General features: G+C 34.0%; 1 protein-coding gene across 2 annotated transcripts in view; it reads left to right on the top strand.

Moving 5' to 3' along the window:
- Positions 1-20,483, top strand: part of ARHGAP5 (Rho GTPase activating protein 5) — a 63,308-nt gene extending 42,825 nt beyond the window's left edge. For both annotated transcript variants that reach the window (XM_084791788.1, XM_084791787.1), the window contains exons 4-7: positions 9,610-9,687; positions 11,826-11,957; positions 12,602-12,707; positions 17,575-20,483. In XM_084791788.1, the coding sequence (XP_084647914.1) occupies positions 9,610-9,687; positions 11,826-11,957; positions 12,602-12,707; positions 17,575-17,902 (644 nt within the window). In that variant the 3' untranslated portion in view covers positions 17,903-20,483. The remainder of the gene's footprint in view (positions 1-9,609; positions 9,688-11,825; positions 11,958-12,601; positions 12,708-17,574) is intronic.
- Positions 20,484-22,759: the final 2,276 nt, after the last annotated feature.

The raw sequence follows: 22,759 nt of genomic DNA, 5'->3' as shown, positions 1-22,759 counted from the left end.
AACTATAGCCAATATGACTGTATCTTGATTAATTATATGCAGTAATTAAAATCATCTTTTGATGGGTTTATGGGTTAGTCTTATATTACTTTTCTGTTGCTGTGAACCAAAAAACAACTTAATGAGCAAAGGCTGTACTTTAGTTCATTGTTAATCATCTCATGGCAGAGATGGCATGGCATCTTTTATATGTCTTATATTTTTGAGTTCTGAAAAACATTACAAGAATTACTCTCCCAGAATTTATTCAGGGATCCTCCATTATAGTTTTTTGGTATGCTTCTTTCACGCTTGTTTGAAATAGCTTTTTGTTTCTGTTTTCATGTCACATATGCTTTTGTTTGACTGTTTTGTTTTTAATTCTTAGGGTTTTTTTTGGGGGGGGTAGCTTTTTGTTGATTTGTTTTGTAGAACATTATTAAAGAAGTATTTCAATTGCTTTTAGAATTCTAGTCTTTAAATAACTGCAGCTCACTATTAGATACTTGTCAGAAGTTGTACTTATTGTCACGAGTTTATCAGTGCAGGTTCTGGTGCTAAAAGGATGTCTCGGCCATTAAGAGCACAGAGTGCTTTTCCAGAAGACCAACTTCATCCTAGTGCCCACATGGCAGCTCACAGTTGCCTGCATGTAATCCAGTCCCTAGAGAGCCACAGTTATCTTTAGTCTCTGAGGGTACTAGACATGCATGTGATACACAGAAATAATGTAAATAAAACATCCATATGCATAAAAATTAATTAATTGAATTTAAAAAGAAACGAGTAAGCCACTAAAAACAATATGGGTATTTCTTTACTAGCACAAAGGAATTGTAAATTAGCCCTTGAAATGTTTCTACAGGCTGTTTTTTTTATCCTATGTTCACCAACAAATTTCTTTAGTCCTCTAGTATATTAATTTTACTTTTATGCTTTCCTAGCTTTGGACCATGTTACTTTATCTTACTGACAACACTGTCTTACTGAAATATGCGATCATTTAACTGGTTAAAGAGCTAAACGTTTTTGGTTTTATTTTACCCACCATCCACTAGGATATATTCTCTGTTAAAGTAGTAGTTTCTAATTCCTAAAACTATGTACATAATTAATTCTTAATGTTTTATAACCAAATGTTTGCTCTTGTCACATTACACACAGATTTGTAGAGATGGCTTACTAAGAGCAAGTGTTGTTTCTGAAGAGGATCCAAGTTCAATTCCTAGCCTTCATGTTAGCTTTCTTCTTGCCTCTGCAGGCACCTTCACATATGTGCACATACTAGTACACAGTCACATATGCATGCTATATAATTAAAATTAAAAATCTTTTTTAAAGAATGTTTTCTAAACTAGAATTGGTTATTGGTGTTATTTTCACCTACAAATTAAAGAGGACCAGGCATGGTAGCATATAACCTTAATCCCGACACTCGAAGGCAGAGGCATGTGGACTTCTATAAGTTCCAGGCCATCCAAGCGCTGTACAGTGAGATGCTTGTCTCAAAAATAAAATAAATAACTAAATAGATACATAAATAAAAAGAGACAATCTTAATTATTTTTTGAGACAGGATTTCATTATGTAGCCCTGGCTATTCAGGATAGGCAAACAGTCTACCAACTGAGCAACATATTCAGTCTGTGATCTCTTTTCTAAATAAAAGCTATTCTAGATGGAGTAAGATGGAGTCTCAAAGCAGTTTAATTTGTATTTCTCTAGTAAGTAAAGATACTGTACACTTACTTTTGAACAGCTGTTTCTTTTGAAATTTACTGATTATCTCATTAATTTTTTTTTTTTTACTTACAAATGTTTATACATGTTTGTGTGTCTGTGTGTAGAAGTTTTCTGCCTTGTCTTTTGAGACACAGTCTCTTACTGAAACTGGAGCTTGCTGATTCAGCTGTACTGGCTGGTCATCAATGCCCGAGGATCCCTATGTCTCCACTCCCAAACACTGAAATTATAGGCATAGCTTGTTGTTCAAAGGTTTGTTTTATTTTATTTTGACATTTATCTTTTAAATTTTGTATATTGTTGTAGTTTTGTGAATGTATGAAAAGTGTTTGATTCCCTGAAGCTGGAGTTAGAGGTAGTTATAGGCTGCCCTGAAAGTGCTGGACACTGAACTTGAGTCCTCTACAAGAGTAGTACATGCTCTTAACCACAGAGCTTCCCCTCCAGACTAACCTATCTACCTTCCTTCCTTCCTTCCTTCCTTCCTTCCTTCTTCCTTCCTTCCTTCCTTCCTTCCCTCACTCACTCCTTCCTTCCTTTCTTCCTTCCTCCTTCCTTCCTTCCTTCCTCCTTCCTTCCTTCCTCCTTCCTTCCTTCCTTCCTTCCTTCCTTCCTTCCTTCCCTTGTTTGTTTATATTAACATGACTTTGGGAAATTGAAGTCAGGTCCTCATGTTTGCATGGCAAGCATGTGTTAGCTCCCCATAATGGTATTAATTTCTTTCTTTTATACAGTTGGCAAAGATTTGTTTTTTTTTTCTGTTTTGTAGGTTGTCTCATTTCTCCCCCCCTTCCTGAGAACTTTATGAAAAATTAGGTCTTTGTAATAACTATGTGAGTTATTTTTGGGTCCTTTGTTCTCTTCTACTGATGAACATACCTGTTTTGGGGGCTAGTACTGTGCTGATTGTAGTACTACAAGTCTGTAGCATAATTTGAAATCAGATACTTGATGCTCTGATATTTTGGTGGGTTTTGTTTGTTTGTTTTTGGTTTGTTTTTGTTTTTGGTCATCTACTGGCTCTGAATTTGAGTTGTCTTATTATTATTATTATTTTTTGGTATGATCTTGAGAGTCATTATTTGGCTATCTAATTAAAATTAGTATTACTTTGCAGCAGCTATGATAAAAACAGTCTTAGAATTTCTATTGATGTATTAAAATACCAAAAGCAACCTTGGGAGGAAAAGGTTTATTTCATCGTACAACCCTCAGGTACATCACTAAGAAAAGCCAAGGCAGGAACACAAAGCAGGGACCTGGAGGCAGGAACTGAAAGAGGCCATGGAGGGATGCCTCCTATTGACTTGCTCCCACCGCTTGCTCAGCCTGCTTTCTTTCAGTTCAGTTTCCAGCATTCATACACCCCTGGTCCTCCTGCTCAGGGGTGGTGTTGCCCACAGGCCAGTCTGGTGGGGGCATTTTCTCAGTTGGGGTTTCCTCTTAAATGACTCTAGCTTTTATCAATTGAAATAAAACTATCCATGACCAAAAGTGGCGTATGGAAGAATATATTTTGGCTTAATGTTCCAGAGGTTCTAACATAGGTGTTATTGTTCAGTCTTTGTATTTGTATAGTTTCTAAAGTTTTTCTTGCTCCCAATTACTAATTCTCTTGCCAAATATTTGGATAAGATACAAGATTTTATTGAGATTCCTTGTATTTAGTAAGACTTGCTTTGTTTGTGGCCTAGAATATGGTCTTAATTTAGAGAGGGTTCCATGGCCTATTGAAAAGACAGTATATTTTATACCTGATAAATGGAATGTTGTATGTATTTATGGTTCTACCATTGAGTTTTAGTGGTAAAATTTGACTTTAGTCTGAATGGCCTATCTAGGGATGAATGTGGGATATTGAAATTATATTATTGTATCAGCCTCCCCCCCCCCCGACTTTTTATGTCTATCATTAATTTGGTAGCCCCAGTGTTTGTTGTATATATATTTATAATTGTTATATTTTCATGATTAATTGTTCTCTTTATGTATGACCGTTCTTTTCTGAGTAATATCAGTTTGAAGTCTACATTATCAGATACAGAATAACTACACCTGCTCCATTTCAGTTCCTGTTCATTTGATGGTTTTCCATCCTTTGATTCCTTGTCCATGGGTGTCTTTAGCAATGAATCATTTTTCTTGGAGACACTTGTTAGGTTTTTTTTTTTTATCTCGTCAGCTATTCTTCCCCCCCCCCCCCCCCGTGTGTGTGTGTGTGTGTGTGTGTGTGTGTGTGTCTATTTACACTTAAGGCAATCATTTTGAGAGATGTTTGCTAATTCCTGTGATTTTTGGAGGGTAGAATTGCTTTTATACATGGTTGGATTATTGATTGATCATTGATTTCTCCACATTACTATTAAAGGTTTTCTTTCCAGTGCTGAATATGATGAATTCCTACCACTTATTCCTCTTGTGGTAGTTATTTATTTTTTTCTCATGTGCTTATGATCGAGACTTACTTTCTTTAAGTGTCCGTTCAGTGCTGGCTTGGTGTTCTTGATATGCTTAAATTTATACTTTTCTTCAACTGTCCTCATCCACCAACTTTAAAAGATAGCTTTGTTGAATATATTAACCTTGATTGGCTCTTACTTTCAGGACTACAAGTAAATTATTCCAGGCTTTCTTGACTTTTAGGGCTGATATTCTGATGTGTTTGCCTTTATGAATTGATGTTTTTGCTTCATCATTTCTTTGCTTAGTATTTGTTACTATAGTTAGGGCAAGGTTTCTCTGTTTAGGATTTCAGTTGCCTCTTATGTTTGGACATTTCTTTCTCTAGATTTGGAGGGTTTGTTATAATTTCATTAAGTGGTTTGTCTATATCTCTAGGGTTTAAGTGTTTATGCTGTGGAGTCTCGGGCTTAGTCTGTAGATTCTGTTCTAAAGTTCTTAGATGTTAGTCATATTTTTACCCTTACTGATACTTTATCATGAAAGGTGTTGAATTCTATCAAATGCTTTTTCCGTAGAATTAAAATACTTAGATATTTTTCTCCCTGCATTCTATTACATTAATTGATTATTGTGGGTTGAGGTTGTTAACATTTTATAAATCCTGGCTGCTCTTGATTTATAATCATAATGTGCTAATGAATTTGGTTTACCAGTGTTTTAGTGAAGATTTTTACTTACAGGGGAAATTAGTCTTTTTTTTTTCTTCTTCTTTTTCTTTTTTCTGGTGGTTTCTTTACTTTGACATTTAGAATAATCACATTCTCTTTTTAAAAATTAATTACAAAAATTTTCTTTCAATATTCTTTAAAAATTTGTGATTAATTCCTATTGATCTTTTTAAAAAGATATTGTAGTTAATCAATAAGGTCATGTGATTCTGGATTTTTCTTACTGCTGGGTGTTTCTAATCAGTTTAAATTACAGGTCTCTAGAGGTTTCCTGGTTCTTTAGTGAGTTTTGTTAGTGTGTATTTCTAAAAATACACCCATTTCGCTTCACTTACATGTTCTGTTGGTGTAAAAGTTTCATAGTGTACTGTCTTGTATTTTTTAAATTTCTGTTCTTTCAGTAATATCACTGTATTTTTGTTTCCGATTTTGATAATTAGAGTCTTTTCCTTTCCCTGATAATCCTTGGTGAGTCTGGTTAAAAGATTGCCCAGCTCGTTGATCTCTTCAAGGAACCAACTTTGAGAGCTGTTGATGTTGTTTTTCTACCTTGTTTTCTGATTTATAATTCACTATTTTTCTAGCTTTGAGTATAGAGTGTTACTCTTTTATAGGCCCATAAAGTTAACCTTAAAATGGAGTGCTTGCTTATTTCTTTCTTTGTTTTGTGTTGCTGGTGATTAAACCTAGACCTGCACACGTGCATATTCTCTTTTATTGCTTATCTGGTGTAGGTGTACAGCCACAGAGTTCTCCTTGCAAACTCTCTTGCTGCATCATATAGGTTTTTCATTTTATTCATCTCAAAGTAGGTTCTAATTTCATTTGTAATTTGATCCATACTAATATGCAGTTTAATTTCCATTTATGTACAAATTTTCGTTTGTTGCTGATTTATACTTTAAGTCCTTTGTGCTTAGAGAACAAGTTCTGTATTCAGGATTTTTAAATTAGTTTAGACTTGTTATGTGACTTAATACATGATATGATTTGTCCTAGAAACATTCCTTATATGTTCTGTTTTTGGATGTTCTGTGCTTGGTCTAGTTAGATTATGATGTTACTTAAGTCTTGTGTTTCCTTGGTAATCTTTATCTATCTGCTTTCATCATTATTGCCTATACTATTGTGCTATCTCTTTTATAATTGAATTTAGTTTTGTGTAAATTTGCTTCTTATATTTTAGAATGCTCCGTTGGCATGTATGTCAATTACTACATCATCTTGATGGATTACCTCTTAATTTTTTATCTTATAGTCTCATTATTTTCTAGTAATTAAGATAGCCACCCCAGCTATCTTTTGCATTGATACATTTTCAATCCTTTCAGGTTTATTTTGTTCTATTGTTTTTGCTTGTTTTGTTTTTTGAAACAGGGTCTTCTGTGTTACTTAGCCTGTCCTTGAACTCCTGGGTTCAAGTGTTCTTCCTTCCTCAGCCTTCTAAGTGGCTGATACCAAAGGTGTGGCTGCTAGTACCTTGATTAGTCTTTCACTTCTTTACATTCACACATTTGTGCTGTGGTCCTGTGATGGTATCTTACAAGCTACATCATGCTCTTCGCTTCTTTCTTCCTTTCTTTCTTTCTTTCTTTCTTTCTTTCTTTCTTATCGATTTGTTAAGAGAGTAAAGGAGAATTTAATTGTCTTTTTAATTTTTATCAGGGTGTTATAATGATCATCTTAACTTTTTTGGTGTTTTTTGAGACAGAGTATCACCATGTTGCTCTGGCTGTCCTAGAACTCACTGTATAGATCAGGCTGGCCTCAAACCCATAGAAATTCACATATACCTGCCTCCCAAGTGCTGAGATTAATAGCATGCACGACTACACCCAGTATATCTTAAACTTTTTAACAGATATGTTTGAATTCAGTTTAACTTTGTTTCAAAAGTAAGTAAAAACTCCTTTACCGTTAGTACCACAAATTACATCTTTGCAAGTTATGTGTCGTATAATAATCACAACAAAAAGAGAAGTTATAAATCAAAGCTGAAACAAAGCTATTTGGCTTATGCACCTAACTATATATCTTTTGTTGTTTTATCATTGTTATAATTTCAGCAGGTCTCCTTGATAGTTAATATTGTCAACTTGATCTATAATCACCTAGGAGATAAATGTTTGAGCATGTTTGAGGAAATTTCTAGATTACATTAATAGATGTGGGAAGGCCCACTCCAAATTGGATGGAAGCCATTCTATAGGCTATAGAGGGTTCCAGAGAAGACAAGCTAAGCATTAGCTCCTCCTCCGCTTCCTGACTTTAGACATAATGCAGTCAGTCAGTTGCCTTCTATTCCTGCTCACATGACTTCCTTATCTTGATGAACCTTACCCTCAAGCAGCGAACTACAAATAAAAATATTGTTTCTATTGGGTATTTTGTCATAGCAATAAAAGAACTAATAACTCCAGTTAGCACAACCAAAAATATTTTTAGGCGTTGCCAAGTAGTCCCTGAAATGCAGTGTCTCCCTGAAAAACCACTTTAAGGTGGGAAGGACCTTGAGGATTACGGGACATTGCTAATAATGTTAGCACAGCTGAATACAAGAGTGAGTTCTACTGCCCTCTAGTCTGAAGTACTTAATGGTAATAGTTAGTTTTAAAGTGCTATGGGAATTCTAAAGAAGTTGACTCTAAGTGGAAATAGCAAGAAAAGTGTCAATGAGGAAGAGGTGTTTTAATTGGTGTAATGCTCTAGAAAAAAAGATGTGATAGAATTCATTTGATAAGTGTTTCTTGTTTGTAATGCACATGAAAGAAGTTGAAAAAATCTACTGGCACTAACTAAATCTCAAAAAAAAAAAAAAAAGAGTTGACCATTAAATCATTGGCGTTAAGTGACAATGTGTTCTTGAGAGATATGTTCCTGTTTATAGTATTAGCATGATTGAATCAAAAGGGAAAGATATTAGCCGTGCTTTTTATTTTCTTCTTTTATAACTTACCTGTTTCAGATTTCTATTTTTAAAAAACAGAAGGAGATTAATATAAGAGTTTTTGCTTGTTTATCTGTCTGTCTGTTTGTTTGTATGTTTAATAAGACAGTTTAGCTGCTGTGTGAGACTTGTTAAATTCAGTATCAGAAGGCAAACAGTCAAGAGTTGCAGGCTAGAAACTGGGGGCAAGCCCTAACACCACATCCGCATGTGACACTTCTTCAGTGGGGAAGCTTTATTTCTACTTCTCTTCATTATTTTTAACTGATGACTAGGTTCTGCCTTTGGTGGATAAGTTTTTTGTTTAGGGTGCACACCTTCCCCCCCCCCCTCTCTCTGTCTCTCTCTGTCTCTCTGTCTCTCTCTCTCTCTCTCTCTCTCTCTCTCTCTCTCTCTCTCTCTCTCTCTGTGTGTGTGTGTGTGTGTGTGTGTGTATACACGTACTGTCTAGTGTTTTTCTCAATCATTCTGTTTTCCTTGTTTTGCTGGGTCTTTCACTGAAACAGACTTTGCCATTTCTGTCTAGTCTAGCTAGCCAGCTTGGCCTAGAAATTCCAATTCTACCCCAAGAATGCTAGGGGTTATGGGTGGCTGCCACACATGCCTAGTTCTGGGGATTGGTACTCTGCTCCTCCAGATTGCATGGCAAGCACTTTATCCACTGAGACATTTCCTAAGCCCCTGATTGTAGAGTGTTAAGTGTTTGTTCTGTATTCTAGGCAAGGATATCCCTTGTTTCTGGCTTCCTTTCCTTACTCACTCACTCATTTACTTATTTATTTAATTTATAGAACAGGCTTTTGATATTGAACCCAGATTGGTCTTTGTAAAAGTAACTTTTATTCTCCAGATTTAATTGTCGTGTAATTTTTATTCTCCAGATGTGGTTGTCTCAGAGGCATACTGCCTTTGTCCGCCAACCTAGGCCTAGTCCTGGAAGCTTGTATCCTCCCCACAATCTATTCTGACTCATTTTTCAAAGATTTATTTATTTTTTATTTATTATTACGTATACAGTGCTGTGCTTGCATGTATACCTGCAGGCCAGAAGAGGCACCAGATCTCATTATAGATGGGTGTGAGCCACCATATGGTTGCTGGGAGTTGAACTCATGACCTCCAGAAGAGTGCTTTTAACCTCTAAGTCAACTCTCCAGCCCTTCTCTGACTCATTGTGTCAAATCTTTCTCTGATTTGTCACTTAGTCTCAATTAGACAGTCACTTTCAAACATTGGTGCTTCCTTCTACAAACTAACTTTACCTTGATTGTTTGGGATTAAAGGTGTGCTGAAGACTTGTCTGTATTCCAACCAGAGTAGCCACATTGCTGGATTAAAATCCCTCTACAGGCTTTAACCTCAGAATCTTCCTGCCTCATTTTCCCAAGGGCTATGATTATAGACATGTACTACCATATCAGACATAGTCTGGTTTCTTTCACATACCTGAATACTCCCAAGAATACCTAATCCACATTGGCTGTGTCAGTAATAACTCATAGTTTTTGTGAATATGACCTTGTCCTCATAAATTTTCTGACAGAAAATTTTTGTTCGTTTTATCTTTATAGATTTCTGAGAGTTAAATTTTTCCCAGTATAATACTTATAACCAAGTAGACAGAGAAATAGTATGTTGTCTTATGCAAAGGCCCTGACATACTGCTCCAGGAGTGATACTAGACATCAATTTTTTAATATTTCTGTAAAGTGTAATCAGTTTGACTGGTCACTAAAGATTTATTATAGTTAAGCATATTCTTTGTTATGAATGTATGTGTTTATAAAAACATCTGTTTTAATTTCTTAGGATTATGTACCGAAGGACTGTACCGTGTTAGTGGAAATAAAACTGATCAAGACAACATTCAAAAGCAGTTTGATCAAGGTAATATAGTTTCAAAATAAAACTGTCATCTTTTTAGGAAGGTAGATATTAGGAAATTATAAGAGGAAGCGGGAAATACCAAATTTTTTAATGCATTTAGAATAAAAGATTTGAGACAGTTTAAACTGTTGGGTTAAGAAAATACAGTTTTGCATCTATATTTTGATGTGTAAAGGCTAGAAGACAAGAAAGAAGATATTGAAAAGAAAGATATTCAAAACAGTCTGTTGTTGGCAATAAAATGTATCGGTCTAGTTTAGAAATAAGAATCTTCTTCATATGCTAAGACTGCAGGGATTAATGTAAAGCAAACATTTTGAGGTAAGCTATGATACATTATGGACTATGTACTAGTTCTTCCCCTAATTTATTCTAATTATATTCTAATTCATTAAGCTATCTATAAATAAAACAATAACAGAAGCTATAAAGCTATTCCCAAAATTAGAAAAAGAGTAAATTTGCTTATGATGAATTAGCAACTATTATATCCAAAATAGTGCTATGTAAAAATGCTTTTTAAAAATATAACAGCTAATCTTTAGGAGCAAATTCAAAAGTGAGTCCCTAACTAGTAAGGAACTCCATGTGTGATCAAAGATAAAACTAAAAAATGAAAATCAAACTACTAGGGGGAAGTAAGTGATTATTGCTATAGTTTTTTACTGCAAAGGGCCTAAATTTGGTAAGAAACATAGAAATCATGAATGAATAACAATCTAGGCTACTTAAAAGTGTAAAATTTCTCCAGAAGAATATAAAAACAAAATCTTCAAGAGTATATAGAGTTACCTATACAGATGAAACCATTAGTATACTTTTGAGAATATACTCAGCCTTAACCAATGACAATTTTGTTTTAATTTATTATCAGTGAAAAATATTGTTGGTAATGTAGGCAAACACATTTTGTATACCTGTTATAAGTACATTCTGAGAGACAGTTTGTGAATCTTAAAATTAGATTCTTTTGTTTGGAAATTCTACTTCAAGGAATTTGCATTCCAATGGCCTTTGTGTGAACTTGTTAAAGGCATTTGTTACAGTATTTATACTTTTAAAAGGAGGAGGAGCCACCTGTGTATCTGTAAATATTGATTATTGTAATGAGGTAAAATTAATTATGTTTGTTACAATGGCAAATAATCACTTATTGAATGGTAATACATGTGTAAAAAGTATGCCATGTTGCCAAAAACACTCTACCATATTTTTAAGAAACAGTAAAGAAAATGGCTTTTATAATGTTCAATTAGTACAATTTCACTTTGAGTGAGGAGGGCAGAATAATAGTTGGATGTCTTGAATTCAATTTGGTGGCTTTATTTTTTAGTCTTGCCACTTATGTCTGCCTCAGGCAAGTTAATCTTTCTAGATCTCATTTTTTTTTCTCATCACACAGTGGAGATGAAAAAACAAATATGAGGATAATGAGATAATGCTTGTCCAGTAAGATGAGTAAATAGGTCATGTTTTCAGTGATCATAAAAAGGGCTCAAAGGAAGCATGCTTTAAAATATAAGTAATGATTGTCTCTAAGTCAGGGAATAATTTTTTTCTGATCTATATTTTTACACTAAGTGACTTGCTGATATCAAATAAACCTTATGATATATCTTTGGCATGTTCCTTTCTTGTTCTTTAAATCTGCCCTTTTCAAGATAAGAGTTTAAAGGTGCATATTAGAATTGCTTTTTGGTTTAGAGACAGGGTGTCTCTATGTAGCCTTGCCTGTCCTGGACTCACTTTGTAGACCAGGCTGGTCTACAGAGTGATCTGCCTGCCTCTGCCTCCCAAGAACTGGGATTACAGGCATGTGCCACTGAGCCCAGCTCTATATTTGAATTGATATACATAATTTGATTTATTTGTCCTTCTATTCTCTTGGGATTTTAAAGTCTTTGTTTAAGCAGGAAATTAGAAGAACAGTAAATTCTTTAATGCACTATATGTAATGCTGGTATATAAGATATAATGTTTGTTAATAAAATGCTTTTTGCAAGGATCTGTATAGTTTACTGGCCTAAAGAAAAGTAATTGATGAGAAATGTCTTTTGGCAGAAAAGTGTCCATTTAGTTTACCTCTGCAATAAGTTAAAATTTCATTATATAATTAAGTTTTGATTTTTGTCTTATAGATCATAATATCAATCTAGTATCAATGGAAGTGACAGTAAATGCTGTAGCTGGAGCTCTCAAAGCTTTCTTTGCTGATCTGCCGGATCCTTTGATTCCATATTCGCTCCACCCAGAGCTATTGGAAGCAGCAAGTAAGCTTAAGCTTGGGCGGTAGGGTTAATGATGATGGGTTTTGAATATCTTTTGCCAGAGGAATTTATAGTTAAAAGATTCACTTTATTAGATACTATTTCTGTTTCTAAATTTTATGTTAATTTATTCAGATTACAACTCAGTTGTTATCCCATCACTTGTACCCTTCCATTTCTCTCTTCCTCCCACTTTCACCCTATTCCCCTTCCTTAGGTCTAAGACCGAGGGGGACCTCCTCCCCTACTATATGGTCACAGGCTATCAAATCTCATCTTGGTAGCCTGCTTATTCTTTCTCTGAGTGCCACCAGGCCTCCCCACCACAGGGAAGTGGTCAAATAAGGGGCACCAGAGTTCATGTCAGAGTCAGTCCCTGCTCTCCACATAACTGTGGAGAATAGACACTATTTCTTAAAAGTATCCACCAAATTTAAATAAAATCAGGATTCCCATATATGACCTTAGAGATACTTGTTTTTAGCTACTCTCACAGATAACGAGAGGCAAAGGGAGGGTGCACTGAGGCTTCTATATGCAATGATGGTATACAAGATATAATGTTTGTTAATAAGATGCTTTTGTAGTAAATATTAACTGGATATTTGTAAGTTTATTAATTGTATCCAAAAATTCATCTTTCACAGAAATCCCAGATAAAACAGAACGCCTTCATGCCTTGAAAGAAATTGTTAAGAAATTTCACCCTGTAAACTATGATGTTTTCAGATACGTGATAACGCATCTAAACAGGTACTTACAAATAAAATGCTCTTTGTGTCTCAAACCTGTAACATTTATAAGCTGGATAGTTGTAACTTCTACTAAGGAGAATACAGACTACACATAAGGTTCTGTTTGGGTTCTTTGTAATGGCTATTTATATTATCTAATCAATATCTATAAAGCTTCATGGTTACTATTTTTCACGTATGATCAGTGGTTGTCTCTTTGCTTAGTTATTGTACTAGGAATTAAACCAGGGACTTCCACATGCTAGGCAAGTACTCTACCACAGAACTCTACACTCATCCTTACAATACATTGTTTTCTCAGGTGTTTGGTTTTTTGTTTTTCTTTTTATTTTGTTTTGTTTTTCTTTTTGTTTTTTGTTTTTTTAGTAGTAGTTCTCCTGTGTGTAGTCTTAGAATGTTGGAAAATGACAATAGCCAAATTAACCAAATCAACCTATTTGGAATTGAAGAAATTGGGTTTAAAGAAAGAAATCATAAGTAGAGTACAACTCTTACGTGGTTCACATCACTTTGTCTACTATATGTTGTATATTTTATGTATTCCATATGGGGAAATTTTATCCCAAACTGTCCTGTTACTCAAAATATAGGACAATAATTTCCTGTATTCATAACTTTAAATATGTTACAGTTGGAAATTATGTTAAGTGGGAGGCATTGTAGTATTGATTATTAAGACTTGCTCAGACAATGTAGTCAAACAGGTTACAGTTTGCAATGTTGTCACAGTTGTAACCTTAGACAAACTATTTCTCAGTTAAGAAATGAGAAAAAGAACACTTCACGGAGTTGTTCTTAATTTTGTTCTTTTTGGGGGAGGTGGAGTTTTATTTTTGTATTTGTGTATATTTTTATCTGCACAAATATAAATAAAAATATACTTTTACCAAAAGTTTATTCAAAAAAATTTTTAGTCGTAATTTAAAGAATTCTGCGGGATTGTATTGTGGCTCCGTGATAGAGCATTTGCCTAGCATCTGGGAAGCCCCACGTTTGATCCTCACCGCAAGAAAATAAAGTGCAGGAATCATAATGAGACCCAAGTGAAATACATTTTAATCTATTCTTTTTAAAGGAGTCTATTAACTAATGCTTAAAGTTTTTATTATTGCTATCATTGTCATATATAAAATTATACTAGCTGTAGAAGTCCCTTTTTATTTTATTTTTTCCAAGTCCCTTTTTAAAAAGAAACTGTCAACGATACTATTATAGTAGACTGAAAGAATTTCCCCTTTTGAAAAATAACTAATGGTTGGTGTTTTGTTGATGGTATATACGTAAGCTTTATGCCTTACTTAATATAGACAATGGTAACACTTTGTGAACATAGCAGGCTGAATTAAAACTTGGATTTGATTTAAAAGATTGTGAGAAGGGACAGGGCAAAGTATATTCAAAGAGTCACAATACTGGCCCACCTTCAAAGTTACCTTAAGTACTGTATTCTGGAACTGTCTTTGGCTATGTACAATAATAAACAGCACAGCTAAAAGCATGTTTAATACACAAAAACACAAAGAGAAGGCTTATTTGGACTGACCAAAATAAAGATAAAGTAAAGAGAGGAGCAATTCCAGGTTATAGACAGTACTGTTCAGATTGTGCTATGACTTCATTGGCTAGCTTTAGTCTGTATGTTGATAAGTTTGTTTCAGAATATATAAATCTTTTTTCTTTTCTTTTTTTCTTTTTTGGTTTTTTTCAAGACAGGGTTTCTCTATTTAGCCTTAGCTGTCCTAAACTCACTGTGTAGGCCTACCTCTGCCTCCTGCGTGCTAGGATCAAAGGTGTGCGACACCATGCTCAGCTCCATATAAATCTTTTTTCATTGTACATACTATTAAGAAACACTCTACTGCACAGTTCTAGTTTTCTTTTGAGTTTTGTTTTTATTTTGTTTTTGTTGTTTGTTTTTTGAGACAGATTTTCTCTTTGTCGCCCTAGCTGTCCTGGAACTTGCTCTGTAGACAAGGCTGGCCTCAAACTCACAGAGATGTGCCTGCCTCTGCCTCCTGAGTGCTGGGATTAAAATTTTGGTAGTTTTCTTTTGTACTGCTGTAGTAAACACCTTAGCCAAAAGCAACTTAGAGGAAGAAAGGACTTATTTGGCTTACATTTTCCTATCTTGAAGAAAGGATTTATTTGGCTTAGGTTTACCCCACCTATCATTCAAAGTGAAGGCAGGACAGGAGCTGAAGCATGGAGGAATGCTGCTTACTGACTTGCTCCCTAACTCCTGCTCAGCTAGCTTTTCATACAGCCCAGGGCTCTTTGCTTAGCATGCTTTGGTAGCAGGCCCAGTGAGCTAGGCCCTACTATCTTCAGGCAAGGAAATAGCCCACAGACATACCCACAGGCCAATCTGTTTGAGATAGTACCAGTACCCCAATTGAGTCTCCTTTAGATAACTCCAGACTATATGAAGTTGACAGCTGAAGCTAACTAGGAGCTAGACTGTAACTTGATAAAGCTGTGTGTGTGTGTGTGTGTGCGCGCGCACACACGTATCTTCACAGTGCTGAAGAAAATAAGTCATAGCCTTCATGGGGCTAGAATTCTAGGGGAAGACAAATACATGTTTTTGACAGATTGACAAAATTGTATTTATCCTGTGGAATGATTCTTTGATTATATTTTTCCACTCCTTTATGCAATGAGTATCAAGCCCATTTTTTTTCCTAATTATTTTTCCATTTTCTTTCCCTTACCACAACTTTATTTACTATTTCTCACTCAGGAATTACTAACGTTAATAGTCGTTCTTCTATCAACTTTTATTTTTACCCTCCCTTGATCTAATGCCAAGATGATCTTTTTTTTTCCCAAGATTTATTTATTATGTATACAGTGTTCTTGCATGTACACCTGCACAGCAGAAGAGGGCACCAGATCTCATTATAGATGGTTGTGAGCTACCATGTGGTTTCTGGGAATTGAACTCATGACCTTTGGAAGAGCAGCCAGTGCTCTTAACGTCTAAGCCATCTCTCCAGCCTCAAGATGATCTTTCTAAAACATCTTTGCATAAAGATTGTTTTGGCTTTTTTATATTATTTTATATGGTATGCTTATATATACATCTGCACATGCATTCGTTCCTGATGCCTGTGGTGATCATAAGTCAGCATCGGTTGCCATGGAACTAGAGTTTCAGATAGTTGTGGACCACAAGGTGGGTGCTGGGATTGGAACTCAGGGTCTCTGCCATTCCAACAGGTATTCTTGAGTCATCTCTCCAGCCCTAAAGATTTTTCAGTGTTTAAAATGGAACTCTTTAGGATAATTGCACTAAGTAGTAACACTTCCTTTTCCCATAAACAGCGGTTAATTAACAACTATTAATAATACCAATTATTCAAGAGTATCAGTTTGTGGCACATCATAACATGCTGCCAGTAGTTTGAGAGTATGGTACCTCAAACAGCAGCCATCTGAGAATTTGTAAGGAATATATTTTATTAAGCCTCACCACAGGCATAATAAATCACAATCTTCCAATAGTCACCAGCACTTTATGTTTTTAACAAGCCTTCCAGAATGTTCTGACAAAAGCTGTAGCCATGGTTGTAACTCACTTTCCCTCCCTTCCTATCATTCTTCCCACATTACTTTTGACTTAACCTTAAACTTTACCTTGCCCATGAAGCTTTCCTTGAGTATCCTAATTTCTAATTGATGAGTACCTTCGGTTAGACTTCAGACTGTATCCTTAACTTGGTAGATAATTCCCGAGCCTAGCATGAAACTGCAGCATAAAAGACCACACTGTACAAACTAGTCACCTCCTACTTATTAACAAATGGCTGACTTTATTCAGACTGTTCCAGTTGAGTCTCTTTTAACTAGAAATTACTTCTTTACAGAACACAATGTTAGGCTGCTATTTAACTTTTGATGAGTGATTCCTGTGCCTGGGAGTTTCCTATGGTTTAGGTTTTTTATTTGTTCGTTTTTTCAATCTTAAAGATTTTCTTGCTTCTGGACATTTTTTTCCCCCTTTCTTTCTGTAGCTCAGGCTGGCTTAGAATCCACTATCCTACTCCTTCAGTCTCCTGATAGCTGGGATTACAGGTATATACTATGATGCCCACTTTGAACTGTTTCTTTGTGTAAAATGAGATGACTGAATAAACTCCTAACTATGTACTCTCTCTTAATGTAATAATTTATAGTTTACAATCTAAGTTTGTGTCTTACAAGTTTTGCCTACAAGAAATGGTGATAGAAGTCCTTGCTCACATATTTAAAGGACTGGGTAAAAGTCATTTAATATTCCATGACCATTTGTAAACTGATGCTGAATCCTGAGAAATTCTAAAGTAGAATTTATTGAGTATTGTCTTTCAGATGAAATTTTAATAGTGTACAAAATGCTTAATGTTTTAAAAGATTGTTCATAGTCTGCTAGGAGCTAACTTCCTTCATAGTTGTTAAAATATTTTTGACTGGATGGGTTATGCTAAGTTTTCCAAAGCTCGTTTAAAGGAGATGACGTACGCTGATTTATTTTTTAATCTCCCACAGTAGTCTTGGATGACACAATTAGAACTTGCTATTTAGAAAGCCATTAGTGTTTGTCACTTGGCCTTCTTAACCTAGAAGAAAAGGATATTTTCAAATTGAAAAGACTGCCATATGTAAACTTTTAAGACTCGGGGTGCAGGCAACATCTTTTAGACTATCTGGCATTCTCAAAAAGAAATAGGTATTGATTCCTGTCTTGTTTTAGAATATAGTTGAATATAGAATGTTAAGAGAAGTATTTAATTTGAAAATAAAAATTAGCATAAATGTTAAACTAGGTTTGAGATTCTGTAATTGCAATGCATTCTGATTTTTTTTCCCCCATTTCATAATTTCAGGGTTAGTCAGCAAAATAAAATCAACCTAATGACAGCAGACAACTTATCCATCTGTTTTTGGCCAACTTTGATGAGACCTGATTTTGAAAATCGGGAGTTTCTGTCTACCACTAAGATCCATCAATCTGTCGTTGAAACCTTTATTCAGCAGTGCCAGTTTTTCTTTTACAATGGAGAAATTGTAGAAACTGCGAACACTGTGGCTCCTCCACCACCTTCAAATCCAGGACAATTGGTGGAAGCAATGGTACCGCTTCAGTTGCCACCACCATTGCAACCTCAGCTAATTCAACCACAATTGCAGACAGATCCACTTGGTATTATATAAATATAATGTGATTGCAGATGGCTTGAAATTGGACAAAAGCAAAACTAGACATGCATGTTTCAGGGTTTAGTAGTATATATTTCATGTTTCATACAGATAATCCACATTCAAAATGGCGAGACTTACTCTTTGAACTATATGGTATTCCCTATTCACTTACATTACAAATCTAAAAACATGTGGTAAGCATGACTGGAGAGGTTTAATTTTTATAAACAAATAGTTATAAAAATGCAAAGCTGCTGCTGCATGCAACCTTATTGCAATCAGTATATCATTCCTGTGGCAATTTCTGTCACATTATATTGTGAATAAAATTTTTCTATAGAAATTAAATGATTTAAAAGCTCATATATGAAACGTTTAATGCTTTCAGCCTGCTTTATGGCTGGTTTTGTTATTTGATGTGCTAATTTGGGGACTTAATTTACTTATAAGCAGTCTGTATAGATAACTAAAGCCCAGTTAAGTATTTTTTAATTTGAGGCTACTATGCCATGCTTGGGATGTTGTTTGAAAGAAAGGGAAAAAAAATCGTGTAACAGATTTCACATTCTGCACCTTCATCTAATAAGTAAATCTGTGGATGATTTGATGAGGAGTGAAGGAACCTGTTTCTTTTACTCACATACCAAGGACACAACTTGTGGTTAAAGTGAGTTGATAATGTGGTGTAAGGATAGTTGTCACCAACTCATTTCTTTATGATCTATAATGGAAATACATTTTGTATACGGTTAATTCTGTAAACAGATGCATGTTCAAAAGATCTATGATGGTCTTGTAATCTTAATCTAATATATTTTAGATATTTTAATTTTTCCCTCTTAGGGAATACATTTAGTATAGTGTAGAAAAATATTCCATGACATTTTCATATAAGGTTATATAACTTTTCATACATAAACATGAAATTTGTTGTAGAAAGTTCTTTAAACCAAACATTTAATGTAGGACTTCAATTTAATCTGTTCCTTGAATCTATTTTTATGTGGCCCTTGAGAATATATCCCAAAAAAAAAAAAAAAAAATCCATTGCTAATACAGCAATAAAAATACTTTGGGTACTGACAGGCTCCTTGGAGTATGTATATATAAAGTCACACACTTGTATTCATATTCTTTCTGTGATACGTTGTTCTACAACCCAGAATGGATTTTGAACCATTTTTTAAACCAAGTTTTCCCCCTTTGATGTTGGTACCAGAGTTGCTATAAATGACTGCTGCTTTAGGGTAAAATATTTTGTTAGTGAAGATACAAACAGAACACTAAATTATAATAAAGCTTTCTGGCTGGGTAATAGGTAAATTTAGTTGGGCTATATTCAAATTTATTTTATTATCAAATCATACCATTTGTTTTACTGGAAAAGGAAAAAATGGTTTGCTTTTTACTGCTGGATCATATTTTGTGTAGTAAAGAAATTCTTTGGTCAATGTTGTAACCTTTATATTTCAATTTTAAGGTTTCCTTATTTGTATTATAGTAAATTGATGATTTTGAGATTCAAGGCTCCTAAGAGTTTGATTTGCTCCATTTTGTCTTAAAATATTCTTTTTCAATTGTTATATCATAGGTATTGTACTTCCAATTTCAGTCAAGATAACAACAAATTAGGCAATTATTGAAGTACATATATACTATAAATTATCCTATTATTATCTTTTCTAAGAGAACAAAGTCCCTATTATTCCTATTGCAAAGCACACAGGAATTAAGAAAGTACAGTAATTTTTAAAAAGAAAAAGTATCCGGTAAATGTAGTATTCTTAACTTGTTCTATATTACTTATACCTATTGTCTATATAGCTTTAATTTATAGCTGTCAGTTTAACATTGGCATGTCTGGCAAAGAATATTAAACTTTAAGAGTTTTATAAACTGTTTCTAGGTTGCTAAAGAATTTATTTTTCTACTATAAATGGTATAGACAAAGCATCAACTATGTACAGGAAAAAAAGCCTGACTATTTCTACTGGAAGTAGGCTTAAAAGAGAATTTTCAAAACTGTTCATATCTTTGGTTCATTCTGTCCTAATTTTACTATTGTAATATGTGAGTCCCAGTTTATTTAAGCTATACTCTTTTATAATGTGTTAATTTAACATTCGTTTACATTTAAAACTATTTTTGTTATTAAAATTAGCATTTATAAGTTTCCACATTAACCACCTTACACCTTTCCCAAAACTGATCCCTTACTTTTCTATGCGTTCTATCATTGATTTGACACACTACATAGTGAATCACTTAAATATTCTACATCTGGTTCATTTTACTACTAGGTTACAGATATTGAAAATTAAACTATGGTTTAAAGCTCAGTCGGCTACACTGACTTGTGTTTGTTTGGGCCAAGGGTATAGATGTCCTTAAATATAGAAAAGTAATTACAAGAAAAGAATGACACAATTAAATCTTTTTTTGCTTTTAAGTTACTGGAACATTTTACTATTTAGAGACACACACATAAACACATGTGTATATGAGACTTAATGGGTTAAAAGAACAGTAGATAGTCTTATAATTATGGGTCTTCATTATAAAACATTTCAAATATTAAAAAATTCCATCTATACATGTTGCCATTGTTTCATTTAAAGTTGAGTGCTTATTATTATTCTAATGTCATGCTCAACTGTGTGTGTGTGTGTGTGTGTGTGTGTGTGTGTATGAAGTCAAATTCTATTTGATATGCAATTGCCACGGTATACATGTATCTCAAGAACAAAATTCCAGGCACAGTTTGTTTAAAGTGGTATTTTATTAGTACTTTTTTGCCCTTAACATTTTTGGTATAAATACTGTAAGCAACAGCAATGTAACTTAGCCAGAACTGCTCTTGTTTTCCATACTATATGTAAATATTAAAGACTTTTTAGTCCTTTTTCTTTTTAATTTTTTCTTTCTTTTTTTCCCCCTTTGGGGTACTGAAACCTAGTTTCTGCTGTCTCTTAGATAAAAACAAAGGGAACTTGAAATAAAAACATAGGCCGTAGCTATCATGGCCATTTTTAGTTTTTTATAGAGTAATATATAGAGTAATAATTATAATGCTATTTGTCTCTATATAATTAATATAATTTTGTGCTTTATCTAGATGCTGCTGCAGTAATTTAAGTATCAGTAAATGTACCGATGTACTGAATGCTTTGCATAAAACATTAAGAAGCTGTGCAGTTTTAAGTTAAAAGGTCTATATTCACCATTTTGCTGGTAAAAATCAGCTAATTTTAGGTAAAATAGGAACATTTAAAATTTTTTGTATTAGTATATGAATTTATATTGAATTTGAATTTATATTTGAGCTTAGCCTGGAACATATTAGACCCTGCCTTTTAAAAGGATTGAAACAAGATAAAATATACAGATTAAACATATATATGAATTTGGATTTTTAGAGACATTCTTTCAAACCACTGGGGATATTTTTAAGCCTAGTTACAGCAGAGCTGCTAATACTGGAAAATATGTTTTTGCTTTCTCTTCATGGCATGAGAATGATATAAGCCCAACTTTATGAGTATATGCTTCAGATTCTGTGGATCTGGTGAGTTCTCTTTGAGTTAAATCTTCATGCATAGCTTAGATTTTAATTTAGCCTTTTCTAGTTACCAAATACTTGACTGTAAAAATAATACTTAATTATGGAAGATACCATTCTTGAAAACCATTTTCTTGGGCCTGGTGTGAGGGTAAGAATGCTTCCAGAGGACACAAGTTCTGTCCTCAGCACTCAGATCAGGCTCTTCACATCAAGTGTAACTCCAGCTCCAGAGGATCTGACATCCTCTTTAGGTCTCCACATGCAGCTGCTTTCACATGTGCATATCCATACACATAGATCTAAAAAGAATGTACACTTAAACCATTTTTATGATAGTATCTGTATGTTTTTTGTCACATAGTCTTACATCCAGTGATTTGCTGTCATACAGGGACCATAGTTTTTATAAAACTAATCTTCACTACTAGGTTGACTCTCATCATCATCATCCTATATACATGATATCATAGACACAATATGCTATTACCTTTTCTGGAGGATGGAGATATGAAGAACCACAGAATTTGATATTCCCATCTTAGTTGGATGGTATAACGTTAGTTTTTATAAAAATTTTAAAGGTAGTCAGAACAATTTTGGAAAGCCAATGAATGACAGAGTTAACATTTTTATATGTTAAGTATTAAAATTATCATCATTGAAGTTAACAAAATACTGACAGTTCTTGTTTCCCAGTTGTTAGAAGTGCTAAGAATTTCAAATACATATTTGTGTGTGTGTGTTTATATACATTTATTCCATCTATAAGTAGCTGTCAAAGAATTTATGGTTGAAAAACCAGATTTGCTAATTGCCGTAGTGCATATTTTTGGTTCAGTTTTATTTTCTTGAAATAGTAAGGTCACTGTGAATAATTTAGTAATGGCCCCTCCTCTCCTAAAGTTTGCTTAGTTTAAAATTTAGTATTTTAACATTTTTAAAAGTTTTTATATTGTTTTGTTTCAACATAAGCAATACGGATTTGCCGACTGATTGACCAGATGTTTTTAGTTAGCTGTATTTCCTCATTAGATTATTTGTGTACTTGAATTGTGAATGCTTTGGTAAGTATTGTCTAAAATATTTTATCGGTTTTACATTTGAAGCTCTTAGTTTCCTTTCTTTCCTGATTCTTGTTATTTCATTTTGTCCAGACAAATTTAAGTGTTCAAGAAATGATAACTAGGATCAGAAACTATGTATTACTATCATTTGTGTAGAATTCTGAATTAAGTATGTAGATGAAATTATTTAATTTTTCAAAGAGAAAGCTAGGCAACCCAGGTTTTCTTAGAAATTCTGCTTCT

This window comes from Acomys minous, assembly GCF_964271855.1.
Source record: "Acomys minous genome assembly, chromosome: 8".
Classification (NCBI taxonomy): domain Eukaryota; kingdom Metazoa; phylum Chordata; class Mammalia; order Rodentia; family Muridae; genus Acomys; species Acomys minous.
Note: the sequence above shows the minus strand (reverse complement) of the source record. Positions and strands in the feature narration are given on the sequence as shown.